Below are 20948 nucleotides of genomic sequence, written 5' to 3' on the forward strand. Positions count from 1 at the left end.
GGAGGGATACGAACACCCAGCTGTGTTCCTGAGGTGGGATCTCTGCACCCGCCACAGGGTTCGCCTTGCAGGCTCCTTGCTGTGATGTCCTCACTTTGTGGGGGAAGCTGGCCAAGTCCTGGCATCCCTGATGGCATCGTGCCATGGTTCCTTGCCAGGCTTCGCTCTCAGAAAGTTGCATCTCCCGCCTCTCCGTCAGAGGGGAGCCAGAGCTGGTGGTCTACGGGAGGATGGTGAATGGTTTCCTCCAGTGAAGAAAACCTCAAGCTGGTTTGCTTCTCAACCTCAGCCCTTCTTCCTGGGACCCTCACACAGGGCTGAGCTCTGGGGACAATGGCTTTCTCTTGCTTCTGCTTGAAAGTCACTTTTTTGGGGCAGGGCAGCTGCATGATCATTTTGAGATCCGTCCCAACCCCCAAGGCTTAGGTTGGCCTCGATTTGTAAGAGTGCTGGTTTCCCAGAGCGCCAGGACAAGGAAGCATCAATGGAATCGGTAAGAGAGCGAATTCAGAGCCGGAAACGGAAATACTTTTTGTGCACAGTGTGCAATTAGATGCCAGAGCTTATTGACACAGAGACCAAAAACCTTTAGCAAGACTCCAAAGGGTTTGGGCATGCCTATGGAGAACAAGGCTATATGCTAGCCAATATTGGAAACAATGCTAATCCTCCATGCTACAGGGCTTGAAGCCATCTCCAGCAACTTGACATAAGGAGCTTTCTGCTTCTGCTTGGGAAGCCCTAATGGGTTTGGGCAGACAAAGGATCTGATCTGGCCTGGAAGTTTCTGTGCTTGCAGCATTGTAATACAGGAGAATTTGGATGCAGTAGTGGAGCACTGACGTTTGATGGTGGGGAGCCATGTTTCACAGGCCATTTGGAGAATGTGAACATGACCTACTTCAACTCTCAAAGATTTCCCTTCACTCTCCCTTTGGCACTTCCATAGCTTCCATCAGCCCAACATTGGAAACTCCCTTTTCTTGCCAGTTCTCGTGCTGTGACATACCCCAACCCCAATCTGGCCAAGCCTAGACGAGCCTAGATCAAGACTCATGCCCATCCTCCAGAATGGCTGTCTGCTCCCCCGCTTCTCTGTCTCCTGTACCACCGGGGAGGGACTCCTAGGACCCAACACGCCGAGTCCTGCATTCAGATGCACTGGGGCAGGCCAGCATTTGCACCAATCTTGCTATTGTGTTCAAAGCAGGAGTAAAGCCTCAGTTTGAGCTCAAGTTAAGCGAAGTTGTGCACAGTTGGGGATCAGCAGAGATGCATCCCTGGATGGGAGCAGTTCCCAGGCAGGGACGGGGTAAAGGACAGCCAGGATCCTCTGTAGTGTTGTGGATCTAGACAAGGGCTCCCGAATTGCCCTCCTTCAATCTCTTTCTGGGACAGCAGCATTTGATGTTCACTGAGCCCAGGTGTAAATGGCTGTGGCAGTGAGCAGGGAAGCAGGCCTCCGGCATGCAGCCATGCAGAGCTGACCCCTTGGCTTGGGGCTGGGGAAGGATGGTCTTTTGCTTTGCTGATTGTTTTCAAATGTTGCCCAGCAAGATCTGGGGGTTTTTTTGTTGTTGTTTTGTTTTTTTTTAAAGCCCAAGACTGAAAATAATTTGTGACTGAGGTGCCATTTCGCATCAAAATACTTTTCAGCAAATGTCAAATGTCACCAATCGACATGTCCCCCCGTGTGACGGTAATGGGGCTGGAAGGCTGCGCTCTGTCACAGGGAGCGCTCGCCTCCTGCTTCCTCCTCGCGCATTCGTTTTAAAATGCGTCGAGTCTCCCCAGTTAATGCTGTGGCTTCCTTGCCTCCAAACAGGCACGCCTGCCTCGCTTCCAGGCACCGTCCCACAGCTGAGCAGAAATCCAGGGCAAGAGCGTGGCAGTAACCAAGTGGTGTCTTACCTGGGAAACCCAAACACAGCTGGTGGGAAGGTTTGGGGAAGAGAGATGAATTCACCACCAGTCACAAGCATCAAGCTGAAGACCGAGGGGCCGCAGCCTCCCTTGGCTGTGTGTCATCCTGGCTGGGGTTTGTTTGTGTGTGGACGTGTTTTTTAACTTGCCTTTTAGCTGCCACTTGATGCATTTAGCTTCCTTCCAGCAGACCTGTCTTAGAGGGCCTGTAAGCACACTGTCCAATTACTCCTCCTGTTTGCTAGAGATGATGAAGTGAGTGTGTAGGGGGAAACGAAAGCGGAATTGGCCTTTCCAGGGTTTGTTTTTTTTAAAAAAATTTTTTACATTTATAAATACTCTTTATTTCCAGAAAAATGAAAAGTATAAATTTGGCGTCGTCATTGTCAGTTGCAGCCAATTCAGTGCTGCCGTGAAGGAAGCAGCTTCGCTTCCCAACACAAATCTTATTTTCCATCTCTGCTGTTTTGGTTTTAAGCATAATACTGCATAGGCGGACTTTACCATTTATAGACCGTGCCAGGAAAAGACTAAAGAGGCAGATCCTGATCTCTTCTGCACCAGGACAATTTTGCAGAGTTCAGTTCTGTCACTCCAGTTTTACCTGGGGGTAACCATAACCTAAATGCCACCCCAAGCTGTTGTCCCTCGTGGATAATTAGTGGTTTTTTTCCTCTTTGCCCGAGCCCACCCTCATGCCACAACCTCTCAGTCGATGAAGAAATTCCCAGCCAGTTTTAGCTGACCACAACTTCAGGTGAACCCAAAAGCTTCCTGAAAAGTGCTTTTTTTTTTTTTTTTTTTTTAAATACAAAGGGCTAATGCCTGTTTAATGCATGCATACATGCATCTTAATGAAAGGAGGAGGGTTATATTACTCACACTAGATTATTGCCATTGATGTTTGCGAGCTAGGATCTGTTGCTGCCTGTATTCCTATTGCATTGGTACTAACAGGTCTTGCAAATAGATGCTGAGAGCCAAACAGACCCTGAGAACGTGATGTTACCTTCTACTTAATAACACAACCAGTTTAGTATAGCCCTGGATGTTTTATCACACCAAACTTAAGTCTGTTTTGCCATGCAAAAAAACCCCAAGCACTCTCTTTTCATAGTAAATAAGCCCTTTTCTTAAGGCATCTACAGGGTTCGGTCTGGGCATGGATTTTCTAACAAATCGAGGGTTTGACTTCAATGATCCTGGATTAATCAATTATTAGAAGAGCGTTAGGCTGTGTAAATATTTGGCTGTCTTAACTCTGACTGGCCCTTGGGGCAGAGTATGTACATTAGGCTGCCTAGCAAACAGCTCTGCCACACGGCAGATCAGGCTGAATTTCCAGGCTGTTATAAAGCTGCTATAGGTTCCCTGAGGCATTTCAGAGCACAGAGGGGGGACAGGGGATTGCCGGTCTAGTGGCTAGAGCACAGGACTCAGGGGTGTGGAGACGGGGTCTGATTTCCCATTTTTGGTGCTTGTCCCCTGGGGCAAGCCACTCTGCGTCTCTGTGCCTCTGCACATCTTTCTGCTCAACAGGGTTAATATCACTGACCTATTTTACAGGGGAGGGGAGCGTGGATCTTGAGCTGAGGATATAGCGGGAGAGGAGGTGACCAAGAAACCCTACTTTCGTACTCTACCGCTCTGCTCTTTATGTGTGCTCAGAGTCGCATTGGCTTGCTTACTTGCAAGCGATTTTCTCGCTTGCTTTTCCCTCCCGTTAGCCACAGGAGAGGGAGTTGGAGTTTATCCTCGGTCACACATCAACCACAGAATTGCTAACTCCATGCCCATTATAGAATCCTTATTACTGGTGAGAAGCCAGAAAAAAAACAGATTGACTCTCAGATCCCAGCTTGCGCTCACAGCACTGGCACCCAGAAGATGGAGATATTCTCAACTGAACAGACCAGATCTGGACGTCAGTGGAGCAATGGCAAGTGTGGAGTGACCTGTTGGAGAGAGGGCCTCATGGTCAGTGAGCTAGGCTGGAAACCCATGTTGAAATCCCTGCTCTGCCAGTGATTTCTCTGTGACCTTGAGCAAGTCTTGTTGGGCAGGATCCTGTCCCACCTATTAGGTGCTTGAGTGTGGTGCTGCTGCATCCTGCTCAAGCGCTGAAAAAGCTGAGAATGTGTCTGCTTTGTCACGTGCTGTCATCTGAACCTCAGGGCTAAGCATAAGCGATTGGTTGGGGTGGGGGGGGCACATGCCCCACCCCCTGACAGGGCTGTCCCTGCCGCCAACACCACTCGTGGTTTCTGCGGGGGTGCCGCCAGACTCAGGAGGCACCAGTCATCCATGGGGCTAAGTCAGAAAAGCTGTGAAGAGGAGGACCCGCCCAACTTGTGCACTAATGTTTTCTTAAGGACCCAGGATGGGTGCAATAGGATCCTGCTTAGGAACCTGCAAGGTGAAATAGGATCTGCTCCTTTGTTTCTTAGTGTCTCGGTTTCCTCGTCTGTACCATGGGCATATTAGCACTTCCATACCTTGCATGTGTGTTGTGGAGGCCAGTGCATTACCAAGTGTGAGATGCTTAGCTGCTACAATAAAGGGGACCTTATGAGTTCCTCAGAGATCCACCTTTCACAGTATAACTCGCTCTTGGATGTTTGCCAATCTCTCCGCTTATTTCTGATGGAAGCTGCTTGATGTTACTATGGTGGATACCTTAGCATCATAGAAAACAAGGGTTGGAAGGGACCTCAGGAGGTCATCAAGTCCAACCCCCTGCTCAAAGCAGCACCGTCCCCAACCTTAGGTGGTTGTAAATGCAAAATAGTACTTCTTTCATGGGAACCAAATGGAGGGGGGCTCAGGTCTGATGTTTTTGAGAGGGTCTGGAACATGATTTAGAAACTGGGACTTGCTCGGTCAACAAAGTGTATTTCTGCTCTTTGAAAGGATCAAGATGTGGGTTGGTAAACACCCCTATCCTCTCTGCTTCACTTTGGAGGGTTTCAATGAAGCGAGGAGGGGAATGGATGCCTCCTAGGTTCTCACCATCTGACTTCAAGTTTTGCCATCAAACGAACCCAAAATCTCCAAGTGGAGCTGGGCCAGCAGCACAGAGCACAGCCTAGTTTTGCACTAAGGTTGAATGGTTTACACAAGACTGTAAAGCCATGTCGTCGGACCCATGCTGAGGTACACAAGCCCTAACACAGACTCTCATCCACTGTAGACTTTGGATTTGCCACTTCTTTCCAGCATACCTTGCATCTCCCTGAATTCACAGACCTCAGAGATGGTGCTAATATATACACATGCTGTATTCGCTTCCCCTCCCAAAGTTTTTAGGTTGCAGTTTGGGGTCAGACTATTTACTCAGCCCCCCTTCAGGAAATCGGTCCCCACACCTTGCATAGCAAGCATGGCCCCTGACTCATTCCTTTGCATTGTTCAGTTACCAGCAGAAATGCGCTAGGCTGCTCAGGCAGTGCATGTGTGGCACTTCCATGGTGCACTTGTTACCTAGGAAACCGCTAGCTCTACATGTGTGTTGCTTAACACCCTATTTGCTTTCATTTGGATAAGTCTTTAATTCCTGTGCAGCCCCATCTCCTCTGGATCTATTGAGCTGCGTATCCTCAGTACATTAATCCCTCTCCATCCTGCCTGCCCGCCTGCCTTGCTGTCTCTGGTTCTGAAAAAGTCCTCGCCTGCTCAGAGCAAGTTTCCAAAACTGTGGATAATCTGAACAGCTCGTGCTTTTAGAAATAATCGTAATTATACATACTGCTGCTTCCCCCCCAGAAACAATTAACAGCTAAACCATAATGCTTAGTCCTTCCATTGTCAAAGCGCCCAGCAGAGGTTAACTAGCTCGCCCCCACCCTCGGCGCAACCGGGTAGTTCTGCATTATCTGGAGAAGCCGAGACGTTCCAGGCCAGATGGTGTTAGCCTCTGCACGGTTATGGGCAGTGCTGGCGATTTGGCAGTCGACGTCCAATGTCCATCTCCTGTACTTGCAGGGGAGCATAGAATAAATGGGAAGGATTGGTGCGTGGTTAAGGCGCTTGAACAGGAGACTGGAGTTCAGTTCTTGGCTCTGCCCCTGATCTCGTGGGTAGCCATGGGTTATAGGTTACCCGAGCCCCCGAAAGGCCAGGGATGTGCCATGGGGAGTGCAGTCCAATAAGACGGTGTGTTGTGTAACCCAGCAGTGGGGTTTCCATGCCAGTGCATGCTGGCTTGGATTCCCTGCACCCTGTTGCACCAGCGCTGGCTGGGATGGAAAAGACGGCCCCAAAGGCTACAGCCAGTTGGTGCCATGTTAGGGGAGAGAATGCAAGCTGGCAGTCGAGACATGGCTCTTTGTACTTTGTTGCCCAATGGGAAAGAGAGACAAAAAGCATAGGCGTTTGACACAAGTCAGGCAGAAACAGCTAGGAGATGGCTTTTCCCTTCTTCTGCCACTTCCCCCATTGCCTGCACCTTCCTTTGGAGAACTGAGAGGAGTGAGGAATTTTCCGATTTCAGCCAGCTTCCCTCCCATCCAATAATCCCTGGGGCTGATTCATGCCTATAAAGCTGAGCATCTCCAGCATCACTGTGGGCTGATTCCCTGTCTGGAGTCTTGACAGGCATTAATGCTGTTAGCCCATGTCAAGGAAAGGTTTTAAAATAAAAAATCCCCAGAGCAGAGCTCCTCTGTCACTTACAGACAGGTACCAGTGCAGTCAGCAGTGCCTGTCCTCAGCATGCAACTCTTCTAGAGTAGAGCAGGGATGGAGGAGTAGTCAGACATGGTGCAATTTCAGAAGCAGGCATGCAATGATCACTCCTGGTGACTGCTGTCACAACTCCTGGGGCCATCCCTGTTTTGGTGGCCAGAGCCAGGGCACTGGAAGTCAAGAGCCTTATCACCAACCAAGGGAGGAGAGTGTGACCTCATTATCAGAGCAGGAGATGGAGGGGCAAAACTTCCAGGTTCATTTTCTTGCCCCTGCCACGGCTTTGTTGAGATGCAAGCTGGTTTTCCTGTCTGCTGCTTGGGTGGTGATAATACTTAAGACGTTGGGGCACCAAGAAGATGAATGTGTGTCCACAAAAAGCTTTGCTACCTTTAGGTGGGAGGTGTAGCATTGCTTGTCAGGATGCCGTCCAGGTAATGCTGTGAGATAAACTTTTGCTTGAGCTTCAAACTTCAGGTATACTGAGCCTAGTGCATTGTTTCCCCTGCATCCTGGAAGCCTCCCATCCCTCAGCAGGCATGGAAGTGACACACGCCTTTGGTGCAAGACTGGGCGTGGCCCAAAAGAAGCTGTTCTTGCATCGGTTCTTGCCCAGCCAAAAGCCTCATAATTTGCAAGAGTGACAGTCCTAAGGCACATCTCAAGGGGTTTGCGTGAGCTTCAGGGAAGCATCCCCAATCCTCACTTCTCACTGAGATGAGCCAACTCTTCTCTGTTTACCTTTAGCTGCAAAGCACCTTGAAATGACTTCTGCATAGTGCAGAGTAAAGGTGCCTTGGAGAGCCAGATGCTTCCTCTCCACCCCACAAAGTTACTCTCAATCAGGGGGGCTTCCCAGACTCTACAGAGCTGTCCTCAAGCCCTGGCCCCAGTCCCTGATGTAAGGGAGTGCATTGGACTTGTGGCCAGAGCGTGCTGTTTGGTAGCCACCCTCTGGTTCTCAGAGAACATGAGAGTAGCCCTGGACTTCCTGCACAGCCCAAGAGTATGGGGAGTGGAGAAGGAGCATACTGTTCCCCCCTGCAGCCCATACCAAGCACAGGGGAAAAATGACTAAGGGTTTTCAATGATGAACAAATTACCATGAGTTTTAAGGGGGCATGGTCTTAGCACGCATTAGCGGCTCTAGAGTAGCTACCCACACTTTCCGTACAGTAAAGCCAACCCACCCTCTCCCTAACAGTCTAGCTATCCTGGTTTAGCTTTCACTCCCCATAGGGTTCTTTAAAAAAAAAAAAAAATCCATTTCCAGAGCCAAATCAGTTCTGAATTAAGTTCCAAATTGTGACGGAGCAGAGCTCAGCCATTCAAGTCTGTGTGGCGCAGAGGTGGGCAAAATGCAGCCCGGGGGCCGGATGCGGCCGGCCAGGCCATTCTATCTGGCCTGCAGGGCCCCTAAAAAATTTAGAAAGTTAATATTTATCTGCCCCTGGCTGCCTGTCATGCGGCCCTTGATGCCTTGCCAAAACTCAGTAAGCGGCCCTCCGCCCGAAATACTTGCCCACCCCTGGTGTGGCGCTACTTCAGTCCGGGGCGTCACATACTCCCAAATCCATGGCAGGCATCCTACATGCAATCCCCAAGCCTGGAGGCCTTGGAGTTCAGGTACCCCCCAGTCTCGCTTACTCTTAGCCAAAAGGCTGAAGAAACAAGGTAGGGGGAAAGCCTGAAAGCAATCCTGGTAGAGGGAAACCCAGAAAGCAAAATGGGTAAAAGCATGCATGGAGCAGCTGCCATGTAGTAAGTCTCAACTTGTCGCTGTGTGTTTCAACGCGCTCCTGAATCCCCAAAGGGATGGGGGGAGCTCAGGCTACCCGCTGACCTCTGTCCAAGTCGAATGCATCCAGTGTGGGAACGGTCAGGCCCTTCCTGCTTGTTCCTGCGCAGCTCCATACTGGGAACCATGTGTCTGGGGTGAATCCAGGTATCGTGTAACTTGTCCTGGAACGTGAGAAAGCCGGCCGAGGGGACGCAGCACGCCTGGCGTTGGTACAAGGTGGCTGACCCCTCTTTCCTTGCACAGAAAGGCCTGGCCAGGCCATCCCAAAGCCATGTGCAACACCGCCTTTATAGGCCACAATCTGTACTGAATTCTAAGCCTGCTGTTAACTTCACTCACACTCTATTCTCGTGTTTGCTGTTATTTTTTAACACTTTTTTTTTTTTTTTGCATAAAAGCACTATCCTCTCCCCAGAGCCTGCCTGTAGCGAAGGCATGGTCTGTACAACTGCAATTATTTCAAAGAACAGATGGAGTGAGGAGCAGAAAGTCTGTTAATAGTAATAGAAATGCTACATGTTAACCTGGACAGCACACTATGACAGTCCCATGACTACGCGTTCTGTTCCCACCAGCTGGGCACCGAAGTAGAAACGAGAGATTCACAAATGCAGCATTCAGCCATGTACCCACCTAAAGTTAGAACTCGAATTCCTTCACACTTGCAGTGCAGGATTTTTTCCCCGCCGTGCATGCCAGCCTTCATGCCGCCAGCAAATATTTCTGTTTTATGATGGTTCGAACGCTGGCTTGTGCTCTGCCTCTCAGCGTCAAGAGGCAGGCCGTGCAGGAAGGCAGCAGTTAGCGGTCAGAGCACAGCACTGGGAACAGTCACGTTTTACCCTCAGATCCCACCCTTCACCTTGGGCCGGGGCACCGTGGGCGCTGCTTGCCTCTTATGACCAGGCTCTTTACTTCTCTGTGGTCTTGTCCACACAGAAACCTGCTGCTATTTAACTAAACAATTTAGTTAAGTTTTAGCACAAATGCTTGCAAGGAGACTCCTATTTCAGGTTAAGAGGGTCCTCTTACAGTTCCTAAATGTGGATTAAGCTAATGCAAAATATGTCTAGTTTAAACTGAAATAAGGCATCCTTTGGCTACCTTTTAATGAGATTGTTTTAAGCTCGCACCTGAAATTAAATCAGCGTGACTTTCCCTATAGAAAAGACCGTAGGCTCACTTTTGCCCTCTTTAAAATGAAGATGATACTCAACGAGGTTAAAATGGTGCACTCTGAATAATGGTTTATATCATGGCAGGCGTGGACCAGGGTTGCGTTGCACAAGGTGCCGTATAAACTGTACCACTGAAGAGCTTGCAAGGATACTTCCAGGCTGAGGTTGCTACCTGTGACGAGGGGGGTTTTAGCCACGCAGCTCCTGTGTGATTTGAACAGGAATTACGTGGCTACCTCTTCTCACCAGCTGACAAAATCTCAAGCCCAAAGTACACTGTGCTGGGTGCTGGACTGCTGATGAGCTGATACACGCGTCTTGAAGTCCCATTAGGGTATAGGCCCCTTAGTCTCGGTACTTACTTATCCGTTGCCTTATTGCATCCTGCCACGTCCACCAAGATCAGCAGTTTCTCTTAGCTCAGTGTTCGTAGGTCACTGAACCCAGCCCAGTTTGGGAGAACCAGAATAGGGGGTGAAACCTGTGTGGTTTCCGGCAGGTATCCATCCTGCAAGAACCCTTTTCAGAAGTGTCCCCTGTTAATCATGGGGTGTGCCGGGCATAGAGAGGGGGTGCCCTGCTGTGGGACCTCCCGGGCGGCCAGTTGGGGAGCGCTGGCCCTGGCCAGGCCGCGGTTCTTTTCTGAACAAAGAGAAGGCTTTCTCTTCCAGGGCTGTCAGCCCGGGTCTCTCTAGCTTGTGCACAGATTCACAGAAGTTTAGGGCTGGAAAGGACCGCGTGAGATCATCGGGTCCAGCCTCCCTGCTGTGGGCAGGATGATGGGGAATGTGCTTAAAAAAAAATAGAGATTGCTCATGAAATACAACAGCCCTTTGCTTTAAGGCAGCATCTTTCATCTCAAAACAGCTAAGAGGAGGCCTGGCCCCTTTCATGGATATTGGTGTCATTTATAACACCAGTTAGGACAATGAGACGGGGTTTTAAAGTGCACTTTCTGAAGGCTCTGCACTGACTTTTTTCTTTTTACCCTTTTCACGGTATTACAAAACAGCCAGCTACCATTGCACTGACCTGGTTTTCCCTTCCCAAGACATGTCAGCCCCAACTCACTGGTTCACAGGCTCGTTCTAGCATAAAAGTCAGTGTTTTTGCTTAGTTGGTGCGAAACCTGGGTGTTCAGACCGTTCATACCATTGAACCAGCAGGGCTTGCTGGGAAGGGCTAGCAGATCCTGTTTCCATGCCTGTAGTGAGACTATGTCCCGGTCCCCGTGGAACGCAGGCCTCTGCGCGGAAAGCCCCTTGTGTCACAGCATGTCTCTGTGTTACTCTGTTGTCGAATGTGGTTAACGCACAATTGGGGAAACTTCTCTCAAGTGCCTTGTCTTTTGGACACATTACAAAAGCCCATTCTTCCTCTGCAAGCCCTTGGAGGCATCTTAGGCCACGAGGGATAAAAAGTCAGGAAAGGGGAATTTGGGGACGGCATGAAGCACTCTGCCAGAGGATACGTTGCATTCTTTCTCGCATGCATTTTATGGAGGGATCGCACACGTATGTAACCACGGGGTGCAGTGTGTGTACACCTGTGTGCATGATGAGGGTCCTGGGCTGACAGCCTTTGAGGCTGAAGGTCTCCAGCACAGGCACCAGAAGACAATGTGCTCAGATGGAATAAACTCCCTCCGGGAGTCGGTAGCCGGGCCAGGAAAAGAAACCCCAGGATCCTACGTCCTAGTCCGTTCTGCCCTGACAACTGCTGCACGCTCCCTTCCCAACTCCTGTTTGCCTACTGTAGAATCGCAGAGCCCCTGTGCATAGCTGCCCTTGGGAAGGTTGCCATTCATTTACTGTTGTTTTATTTCCAGAATAAGAGCTACGTGCTGATTATGGCTGATCCAGACGCCCCGAGCAGATCGGATCCGAAGTTCCGCTTCTGGAGGCACTGGCTTGTCATTGACATAAAAGTGAGTACCACGCACATTTTTCCTCTTAACTGTTCTGCCCACGATCACGTCGGTGGGCATCTTGCATGCGTGTTGCTTGATATATTCCTCCAGCCTGCGCGCACGGAAGCGTTGATCATTGTGTTGAGGCAGTAGAGCAGCTCATGGTTTCATTTGGGATGGGGACAAACCCGAAAAGAGCATTTCCAGGACTGTTTCTACTTAGACTTGCTGATGAATGCACCACCTTTCTTCCTCCTCTGGTTCATTCATGGACGTAGGCTCAGTTTGGGCTTGAAATAGCCCGTGCATGGGGCAATGACACACGGTGTATCACAGGTCACCGTAATAATTTTCATGGACACAAGAGGAAGCCCCAAGGAAAAAGAAAGCTGAGAGTAAGCTTCACATAACTGTGTGTTAACAAAAAATGGAGTTTCGTATGGGGGAACGAGGACTTGGTCATTTAGTTCTTGGTCTTGTTGCTGGCCCTTGTTGAGCTCCCACTTCTCTGTTGTACATGTTTTTGGTGCGCTAAACGGAGAAGTAACCTTAGCATTCAGAGGTAAGTGAAATCACGAGCATTATATACTCTGTCAGTCATCTCCTGGTACCTTACATCCAGCATCTCAGTAAGGTAAACCTCTTCTGTACACGCAAGCAATGGTACGCACCTGGTTTAACACGGTGAGACCAAATGGGGAGGGTTGTACTGACAACATGACATGGAGCCAACCTTAGTCCTGGTGGAAATAACTAGTTCTGCTGACCCGGATGCTAGTCTGTCTGCTTCCGGAAGTGCGGAGTCTGGCTCGGTAACACCTGAGTTGGCAACAAATCCATCTCCTGCTTGCTTGCTGGGTGAGATGCTGGGACAGGAATCATTTTGGGTGGCTGACTTGGAGGCTGGTAGAACTGTATAGCACCAAGAATGCATTGTAAAGCCAAGCTACTGGGGAAGGAAGGCCAGATGAGTGCTGGGGTCTGGGTTGCTGCCTTGGGCTGTTGCTGTGGGAGTCTAGTTGGCATACCCTTTTGTGCTGCCTAAGATGAGTGTGCATTGCACACGTACTCTTGGGAGTCAGACCAGGGCCTCTGCTTCCGCGGGGTAGCTCACTCCCATACTGAGGGGTCTTCAAGCCTGCATGCACGTGTGTACATCATTCAGCATGCAGCAAATGAGCATAAGGACATGTTCAGTGGGATGCGTCGGGTAACTCCCTTTAGAAACCACATGGCTCAGCTCGTTACATCAGCTACCTAAGCACCACATTTAGAATATCGGTGCCTCCCTGGAAGCACGGGTTTCAATCCTAGCAGGGTTTGCTCAGGGGTTTCTCTTTCCTGGCATGATGCAGGACAGTGAGGACTTTGTGGCCTGGGGATTTTGCATGCTTTCCTGGACAGACCCTCCAGAGTGGCTCCTGTGTACTTCGTGGAGAGAGCAGAGGTTTTGTGCAATAAGAGCTGCCTGAATAACATTCCCATGCCGTTTGTTCCAGGATTCCCTCCCCCAACACACCGATTGTCAAGTTGGTTATTTATGAATGATTCCCCAACCCCCACCAATGCTACAGAGAGTCGAACAATATTCTACAAGTTGTGCTTTGTGATATTTCTCTATCACTCACCATGCTGTCTATTCACAAATCATTTTCCACCATTCTTTGGCTGGCTTTTCATAAGAACAAGTATTCCTGGCCAACATTTTAATTCTCTCCTCCTCTCGTATTGTGTGTAAATGTCGGCGTGCTTCTCTCCAGAGATGGTTGCATTTCTGTGATCCTTTATGTCAAACCGCACGAGACGGAAGGCTGCTATTGAAATGTAAAATGGTCTGATTATTTAGACAAGTATGCGGTTGTTTGCCTGAGACGCTAGAGCAAAGCTGGGCCAAAAAGGTCAATTATTTTTTGCAAGGAAATTCGGGGGAAAAAATTCAAAAGACATTTTCTTTGATTAAAAAAAAAAAAAGCTAACCTGAAAACTTAATAATTTTGCCAAAGCTGAAACATTCTGCAAAATATTTCATTCGGGCTGAAGTCTTCTGTTGTCAAAACCATGTTTCCTGTGAAAGTGGGTTGCCCACCTCTACCAGAGAGATGAGACTCGCTCTGGTTGCAGCCATTCCAGGACAGATTATGTTCAAGTCTTTTATGTTTCGGCCGATCACAGGACACGGCTGTAGTTCTGCGAGCCTTTTCGTGTAGCGTGGACGGGTCTTGGAGTGGATCTTTCTTTTACTCGTGTTGTCCTCGTTCCGTACGGCGTGAACATGGCAGAAAACCCAGGGCACACCAGGTTGCAGATCTGCACGGCGATTGCTGTTCTACTGTGCTAGGACTCCTCCAGGGACAGGCTGTAAGGATATGCCATTCAGGAATCAAATTCCCCACAAGGAAATGATAAATCAGAAGCAGGCAATGGAAATGAGGAAAACAAAAGCGGGGCCAAAACATGCTTTTGACTGAATCTGTTTGTAGATGCACCATAGACCTGGGAGCCGAGCCCTGGATTCCTTCCCAGCTGTGCCACCCTTTCCCTTTGCTACCGTGGTCAGGTCCTTAAACCTCCTTGCGGCAGCACATGGTGGTAGTGACGCCAGCCTATCTCACCTGAGTGTTACGCCTGGGCTCCTAGTGAGATCCTGTCAGAGAAGGCACAAGTGAAGGCCGGTGTTGTTATTTTTGTGCAAAACCTTTTGCACCGGTCCCAAACCTTTACTTCTTGCATTATCAGTCCATTTAGAGAAACAGTATTGAGAAAAGCAGTTTCTTCCTCTCTCTGTTGCCTGCCTTTATTTTATTTTTTAAAAGATGAGGTGTTCGGTGTTTCGGCTCCAGTTCAATCTAACTAATAATCTGAGTACTAAAGTCTAATTAAGATATCAATTAATTTGCAGCATGCATTTAACAAGAAATATCTAGTCATTCTCGTCTATTATTCTCTGAAATTACTGCTAAGGGCTTCTTGTACAGATACCTTAATTAGACTTTTTATTGTTAATGGGAATATTGAGCAAATTAAAATTGGATATTAATACTTTCCATGAATTTCATAATTGGCTAAAAAAATAACGCATTCAGAATAATTGCAGAGACTTGTGTACATTTTTTTTTCAAAAAAGAAAAAAAAAATCCTTCACAGGAGCCCTTCTGCATTTCTAACAACAGGGTCCTGAAAGTCTCTCATTAATTTTAATATTTACTAAACGCCAAAAAAACGGAGCTCATGTTTTCCCTTCTGTGCATAGATCCTTCCGATGCATTGGCTACTGCTAATTATTGTGGTTATTTTTTTTTTTCAAATAAAGGATCTAAGGAAAGCAGGGAAATTCAAGATTCAGGCTCAGTTCTGTTCTGCAAAGCAAGTCTGTTCCCATGTCAGGAGGAGTTTTTTTCCTGGCAGCTGGGCAGTTCTGCTTCCATTCCTAACCAAAAAGTATGGCAGGTGGAAACCTGCTCGCCGGCCTCTTTCCAAAGCTGTTAAAAGGCCGAATGGCAGTTCATGCCGACAAGGGGCCAAACTTCACTGGGCAGAGGGGATGGTCTTAAATATAGCTGCATCACATTTCCGGTTTCTAATCGGCATTGATAAAGCCCAGGAGAACAATCAGTGAGAACAATTCTGGGCCCTAGGGTCAAATTTGCAAAGATATGTAGGTGCCTAGAGATCCATTAAGGCGCTTAGGGGTTTTTAGATCTTCTGCCTAACTCCCATCCATTTCGGTCAGATTTAGGTATCTCCAGGCTTTTGCAAATCTAGTGACAGCCCACATCCTCAGAGGTACTTAAGTACCTCCAAATATCTATCTTTACAAGTCTCCCCCCCTACAATCTATACCAATCATTTCTGTAGGAAATAGTAGGCTCTTCTCTAAGGAGCCTCTGTTGGTCTGCGCACACATTGGCAACGAAGTCACTTGTGGGTTTTTAACTTGAACCTCAAGTTCATTTGGTGCACATCCGCCTGTGGTTACTCTTATTTCAGGTTAAAAGTGGCTCGTGACAATTCAGCTCAAGGCAGTGGTTTGTGTGTGGGCAAGGCCCTGCGGTTCAGGACCAGTGGTGTGGCCTACTGGTGAAAGCCTGCAGAAGCGTGTCAGAAGATCAGAGCTCTGATCTCAGCTGTGGCACGGACATCCGCCCTCTCTTCAGGGCTGAGGGCAAGTCATTTAATCTCAGCTGAAACATGGAGGAGATTGTGGTCCCCGGGGGAAGCTCAGTTCACTAACAGGTGTACAGCGCTCTGAGCCACGGTTGCAGAAGTGCGTGAGCTGCAGTACCTTGGCCCTCCACCACGCTTTGGCTTGTGCACTGAATTCCCTTGTCGAGGTGGGTTTTGGTCGGCAGCATTTTGTCGCTCGGCGTGGCTGAGTCTGCAGAGCCCCTTCTGCCGCGCAGCTTGCCGCTCCCTTATCAGCAGCGGCGACACTGTTTCTCTGATTGTCAAACACGAAAGATGCTTTCACTCCCATTCAAAATAATTTAAATAAAAATGTTGCTACAAAGTGGAATAATATCTTTTGATGAATGTTTTTAAAGCCCTTTAGGTTTTCATGGTAATTTGCAGTGTAAAATTATTTGGAGATAAGAGCCAAATTAGCTCTTATAGGCGGAGGTCGATATGTCCCGTTATCCATGCAAGCAGTGTTTAAACATAATCAGCCTTTACTCTAATGCAGCATAATTGTTCATTTGAAATCGCTTTTTTTTTCTTTTTTTTTTTTACTCTATTCAATGAGTCATTAAAATATTCAAAGGATAATGCAGTGAATTGGAAATGAATTTATCACATTATCCTGTATGTGCTGTAGAGCATCAGGTAACTAGGCAGAGTCTGAACCAGTTTACAGAGAAATCCAGTAAACAAGGCTTTTCATTTTGTATTCAGCAGGGAGAGAAAAAGAAGGCAGAAAATACTGTCCTTCAAATAGCATGCTTTACTTGATTCTTCCCCCACCTCGGGGAGGGGGAGAGTGAGAGCAGTGAATTTGTACTCCACTAAAGCCTTGCTGTTTTAACTTTATTTTTATCAAAATATGTTTGTAACAGAAAGTCGTTATGGAAACCATCTCTGCCAGCCAGGAGAATTCCTGCCGGAGATGGAGCGAGCGCAGGGAGAGGCCCACCCTGGTTCTGTTCTGTTGCTTGGCAGAGTTGGCCGTCGTTCGGCACGAACGGGGAGGGTAGCAAGATTTCCAGGGAAACCGAGGCAAGGCAAGGCTCCTCGCAGGTGGGATCGAACGAGTCGGCAGCGATGCGCAAAATAGGCCCCCCTCCCGCCCAGATGCTCGACTTCCAGCCACTGGACGACTGAACTTTGTTTAGAGGCCAGGAGCGCCGACTTGCAATTCCCTCTGCTCTAATCGCTGTATCGCTGGTCCTACCCGGAGCTGGGAAAAGACCCCACGAGACCTCCCCGCACCTGCTTTCCTCACCACTAGAGAACCCGCTCGCAGTCTTGCTGCCCATCTTGCCGGGGTCGTCTGACCCCAGCGGTCTTCCCTGCCCGAGTGAAGGGGGGCCGGAGCCAAGGTCCCCTCCATTCCCTAACAGCTAGGAAGCTGTCTGGCCACCTCACAGTCATGACTCCAGCTGATGGTTTGGGATGTCTTTGGGAACCCAGCCCCACGCTCTCGCTCTTCTGGAAAGCCATCTGGGGATGGAGAGGAGGGAGCAGGTAGCGGGCCTGACCATCCCCTGGGTGGGACTCAGCACCTTGTCCCTCTGCTCTCCAGGTGTTCTCATTAGGGACACCGATGCCTGAAGGTGAAGCAGCAGGGACTGTTAAGGAAACAATCTGTTCAGCGAGGAACGTGGTATTCAGACAGCTGTTCCTTCTGTGCAGTATGGTAGCAGTGTGAAAAGAGTGCCCCAGTAGGGTGTTAGGCTAGCAAGCTGCTTGCATGCTACGGAAAGAGGAGCTGCTTTGTCAGCAGTGAACTCCTAATCCCAGGCATGTGGATCAGAGAGCAGGGCCACCTCCAAGGATGCCGAGGAGGCATCGCCTTGCTCTGAAGACAACAGCCCCAGGAGCGAGGGCACCAGCGCCCTGCACCGGGGCTGTTTCACGCCCAGAGATTTCGCTAGCAATTTACTTCCATGCCATTTGAATTTGTCAGTGTATTTCCTCTTATTGGTTGATAAACAGGTTCTGGGTTGCAAGTGTCACCATAGAAACAGGTGCTATCTTAAGCAAACAAGAGCTTTATTAACCTTAAAAGTTAAGGAATTTTCGCGAGATTCGAGGCAGGGGCTGAGAGGGAAGCTAGGGGCTTGCTGGGGAGGGGAAAGGCTGCTGCCTGCTTGCTTCTGTGTTTTTTCCAGTGCATATGCCAGGTTGTCTCCTGGAGCACAATTGGAGTGTCTGGATCAGTCTCCCCTGCTGTGTGTTTCCACACACCTGGTGAGTGGACATTTCCACTCTCACACTTTTTACATTTTCTCTGTGTTCCCCAGCTGGTTGCAAGAAGCCCTGACACTCCCCAAGCTGGGCTCTGCCCTGCCCTGCCATTTCAGAATAGCTCTTTGACCCTTTCAGCTTGCACGCTCACCCCCCCACGGCTCAAATGGGGGTTATGATCTGGGTGCAGGAATCGGTGCGGGGAATACACCAATGTGTGATGGCAGGAGGTCAGGATGGTCACTTCCGGCCTCAAAAGGGTACCGGTCTCCCTTCTGCCTGGCAATCTATGCTAAGACAGGAGTCTCCCAGCTACGCTGGTTTTCTGTCCCTTCCCTTGCTGAGCTGACAGGAGAACAGACAAAAATACCAGTCCCTAATGGGAGCAAATCCATTTACGGCATATAAACGGGGGCTGTCGCATACCTGTGTTTATGCAGAACCTAGCACAGGGGGACCCCGAGTTTAACTTAAAGCTTTCAGCACCACCAGCATATGTACGAATGCTCATTAAAAATATAAACAGCCGGTGTTAATTACTCACCATCACGATTTCTGTTCCAGTAGTACATGAGCCCCTGGGCTCCACTGTGCTAAACATAGTATGGGCACGTTAAGAGACATCACCTGAACTGAAGCACTTGCAGCCCAGCTGCATGTTGCCTTCCAAGGGTGCACAGTGCTAGCACAGGGAGGAGGTAGAAATAGTCTAAAGGTCACTCCCTGGGGCGAGAGTCCCCTCTTTGCTTTGGCTGGTCCTGGTGTCATTCAGCACAGCTCCTGTTCACATCCTCTGGAGCTGCGCTGGCTGACGCCAGCCAGGGATCCAGCCCCACATCTCTAGGCTGTCTATGGCATTTCCAAGGAGCCGCCGCTTCAGCGTCTGAGGGCTGATGTTGACTTGCATGTTAGCATTGCAAGAGCGATGCAGCGCAGCCGTGTGCCTGGCCTCTCTGTTGCTCTGAGCGCAGCAAGGCCTACAAAGAAATGCTTTGTGTGTTAGAGGAAAGGACGAAAGAATGCGCACCAGACTGGCAGCGGGTAACAAGACGGGGTCTTTGAACTCCGGGTCACCTGTTTGAATCCAGGTCAGATCTTGATCAATAGCAAAATCAGCGTGCATTGAAATGCCTTTCAGTCATCGCTGTGTGAAACCAGCCTGGGTCTCAGCTCGGTGCTGGAAGGCTAGCCACAAACCCATCATCTCTGCTGGCAGCAGCCAGCTCCCTTGCTGGCAGAGAGGCTGAGGAGCGAATGCACCTGGGAGACTAAACTCCCCTCCCAGCCCTCCAGGGAATCCTTCCAAGGCCGGTGGCCAGGCACGTAGGTTATGCAGTGCAAAGATCTGCTGCCACCCACACCAGAGGAGCCTGCAGTCTCCAGGGCATCTTTCCTGAGAGTTGAATCCATGTACACACATGCCCGCCTACACACACACTCGTACACGTGCTGAACACGAGCTCTTCTGTCAAAGTCCTGATGTGTCGTTTGTCCTCTGAAGTCAAAACTGGGCACGTTCCCCACACTCACGTTGCCTTTCTCTCTTTCACTAATGGTACTCTCTGGATCCATAGCAATGCCTGCTCGAGCCATCCACACCCAGCTCCGCGGCGCACCGGACCACGCCGGAGCCTCCGAGCTAGTTTTGCCGAGGTGGTTTCTGCCTCTGCGAGCCCTGTTTGATCACAGCTCCCTGCTGTGCCAGTGGGATAGACTGCCTCTTTGTAGTAACACTACAGATGTAATAGTTAGTGACTCGGTATTGTTCTTTCTTGCTGGGGCCCTTTGTAGTCTACATTTTGGTTATTAAACCAAGTGTTTGAAAGGGAAAGAACAGACGGAGATGCTGCTTTAATTTATGACTTTGTTTCTTGGGTGCTGTATATAATATTCAGTCCCCTTGTGCAGTTCCTGTCGCTATTTGACGTATAATAATTCCATGAAATCTTTATTTTTAAGGTTTACAAAATAAAGGTCCTAGGAAGTTGAGGTGGCTCTCGGGATCTGCCAGCGTTGGTGTTGCCTTGCTGGTGTGACTGGGTCACTTGCAGGTCTGTAGCCAGGAGCAGATCCCTCCCTCGAAAAAAACTTCTCTTAAATTAGGCTGCACCTCCAGATGGCTCAATAGTACATGCAAAGTGGCACTTAGGCATGCAAAATGGGTAACGGTGCATGCACCATTTGCCTGGGCAAATGCAAGCCTCGCAGGGGCGTTCTAGCCAGCCACTTCCTCCAGGGACGGTTTCCAGGTTTCATTTAGGAATGTAAATGTCACAGAGCAGCAGGCAAATCCGAATCTGATCGCTTTGTGACAAGCCCCCACGTGTTCCACCCCAGGCGCACTGTTTTGTTCATGGGCTCCACTGGATCAGACAGCAGGGCTGGTTGATTCAACCGTCCCTGAGCTCAGGAGCACTCTGGTCTCGGTGCCTCTCTCGAAAAGGGAGAATCCAGCAGCTGCTTGGCCCCAGGGAGAGGATCTTGGGGTGTTTCTGTGCCACTTCCACGGCACGCTCCCTCCCCGGCCCTCCCTTGCTCAGCACACACTGCCCCGGAGATCTCTCAGCCTTGGCTTCCAGCCTTCAGATCAGCAGTGGATGATGTCCTCAGGACATCTCCACAGCCCTATTTCCATGGGCTGGAGGGGGAGCAGGCAGGTAGAGAATGGATCTCATGAATAACATCCCCTGCCCCTCGCCCTGCATGTCTTGTGCCACCACGGCTCAGCCTGACTCTCCCTTGGATCTTGTCCTGCTGGTTGCCCTGCACCTTTTGCACGCCTCCCCTTACTCCTGGCACAGACTTCCTCTTGGTGCATGCCTAGGAACTAAGCATTTCCCCATTGCACTGTCCTCTCACCTCACTGCCTTCTGGGCCCAAGGATTTTGATATCTTCCTGCTCATCCTGGTATCAGCCAGACCAGCCTGCAAGGGCCTAGAAGCAGGGAAATTGTTGCCTTTGGTCTGCACTGTGCCACACTCATAATGGAAAACATGTTTTCTGCTCTTAAATGGCATCCTTCGAAAGGAAAATGTTCCCCATGAGTCAGAT

At 49.5% G+C, this 20948-nt stretch overlaps 1 protein-coding gene across 1 annotated transcript in view; it reads left to right on the forward strand.

Moving 5' to 3' along the window:
- Positions 1-15694, forward strand: part of PEBP4 (phosphatidylethanolamine binding protein 4) — an 80104-nt gene extending 64410 nt beyond the window's left edge. Inside the window, exons 4-5 of the mRNA XM_019504318.1 lie at positions 11414-11512; positions 15605-15694. Coding sequence (XP_019359863.1) covers positions 11414-11512; positions 15605-15679 — 174 coding nt within the window. The 3' untranslated portion in view covers positions 15680-15694. The remainder of the gene's footprint in view (positions 1-11413; positions 11513-15604) is intronic.
- Positions 15695-20948: the final 5254 nt, after the last annotated feature.

This window comes from Gavialis gangeticus, unplaced genomic scaffold, assembly GCF_001723915.1.
Source record: "Gavialis gangeticus isolate Ggan-Ray unplaced genomic scaffold, GavGan_comp1, whole genome shotgun sequence".
In the NCBI taxonomy this organism is placed as follows: Eukaryota; Metazoa; Chordata; order Crocodylia; family Gavialidae; genus Gavialis; species Gavialis gangeticus.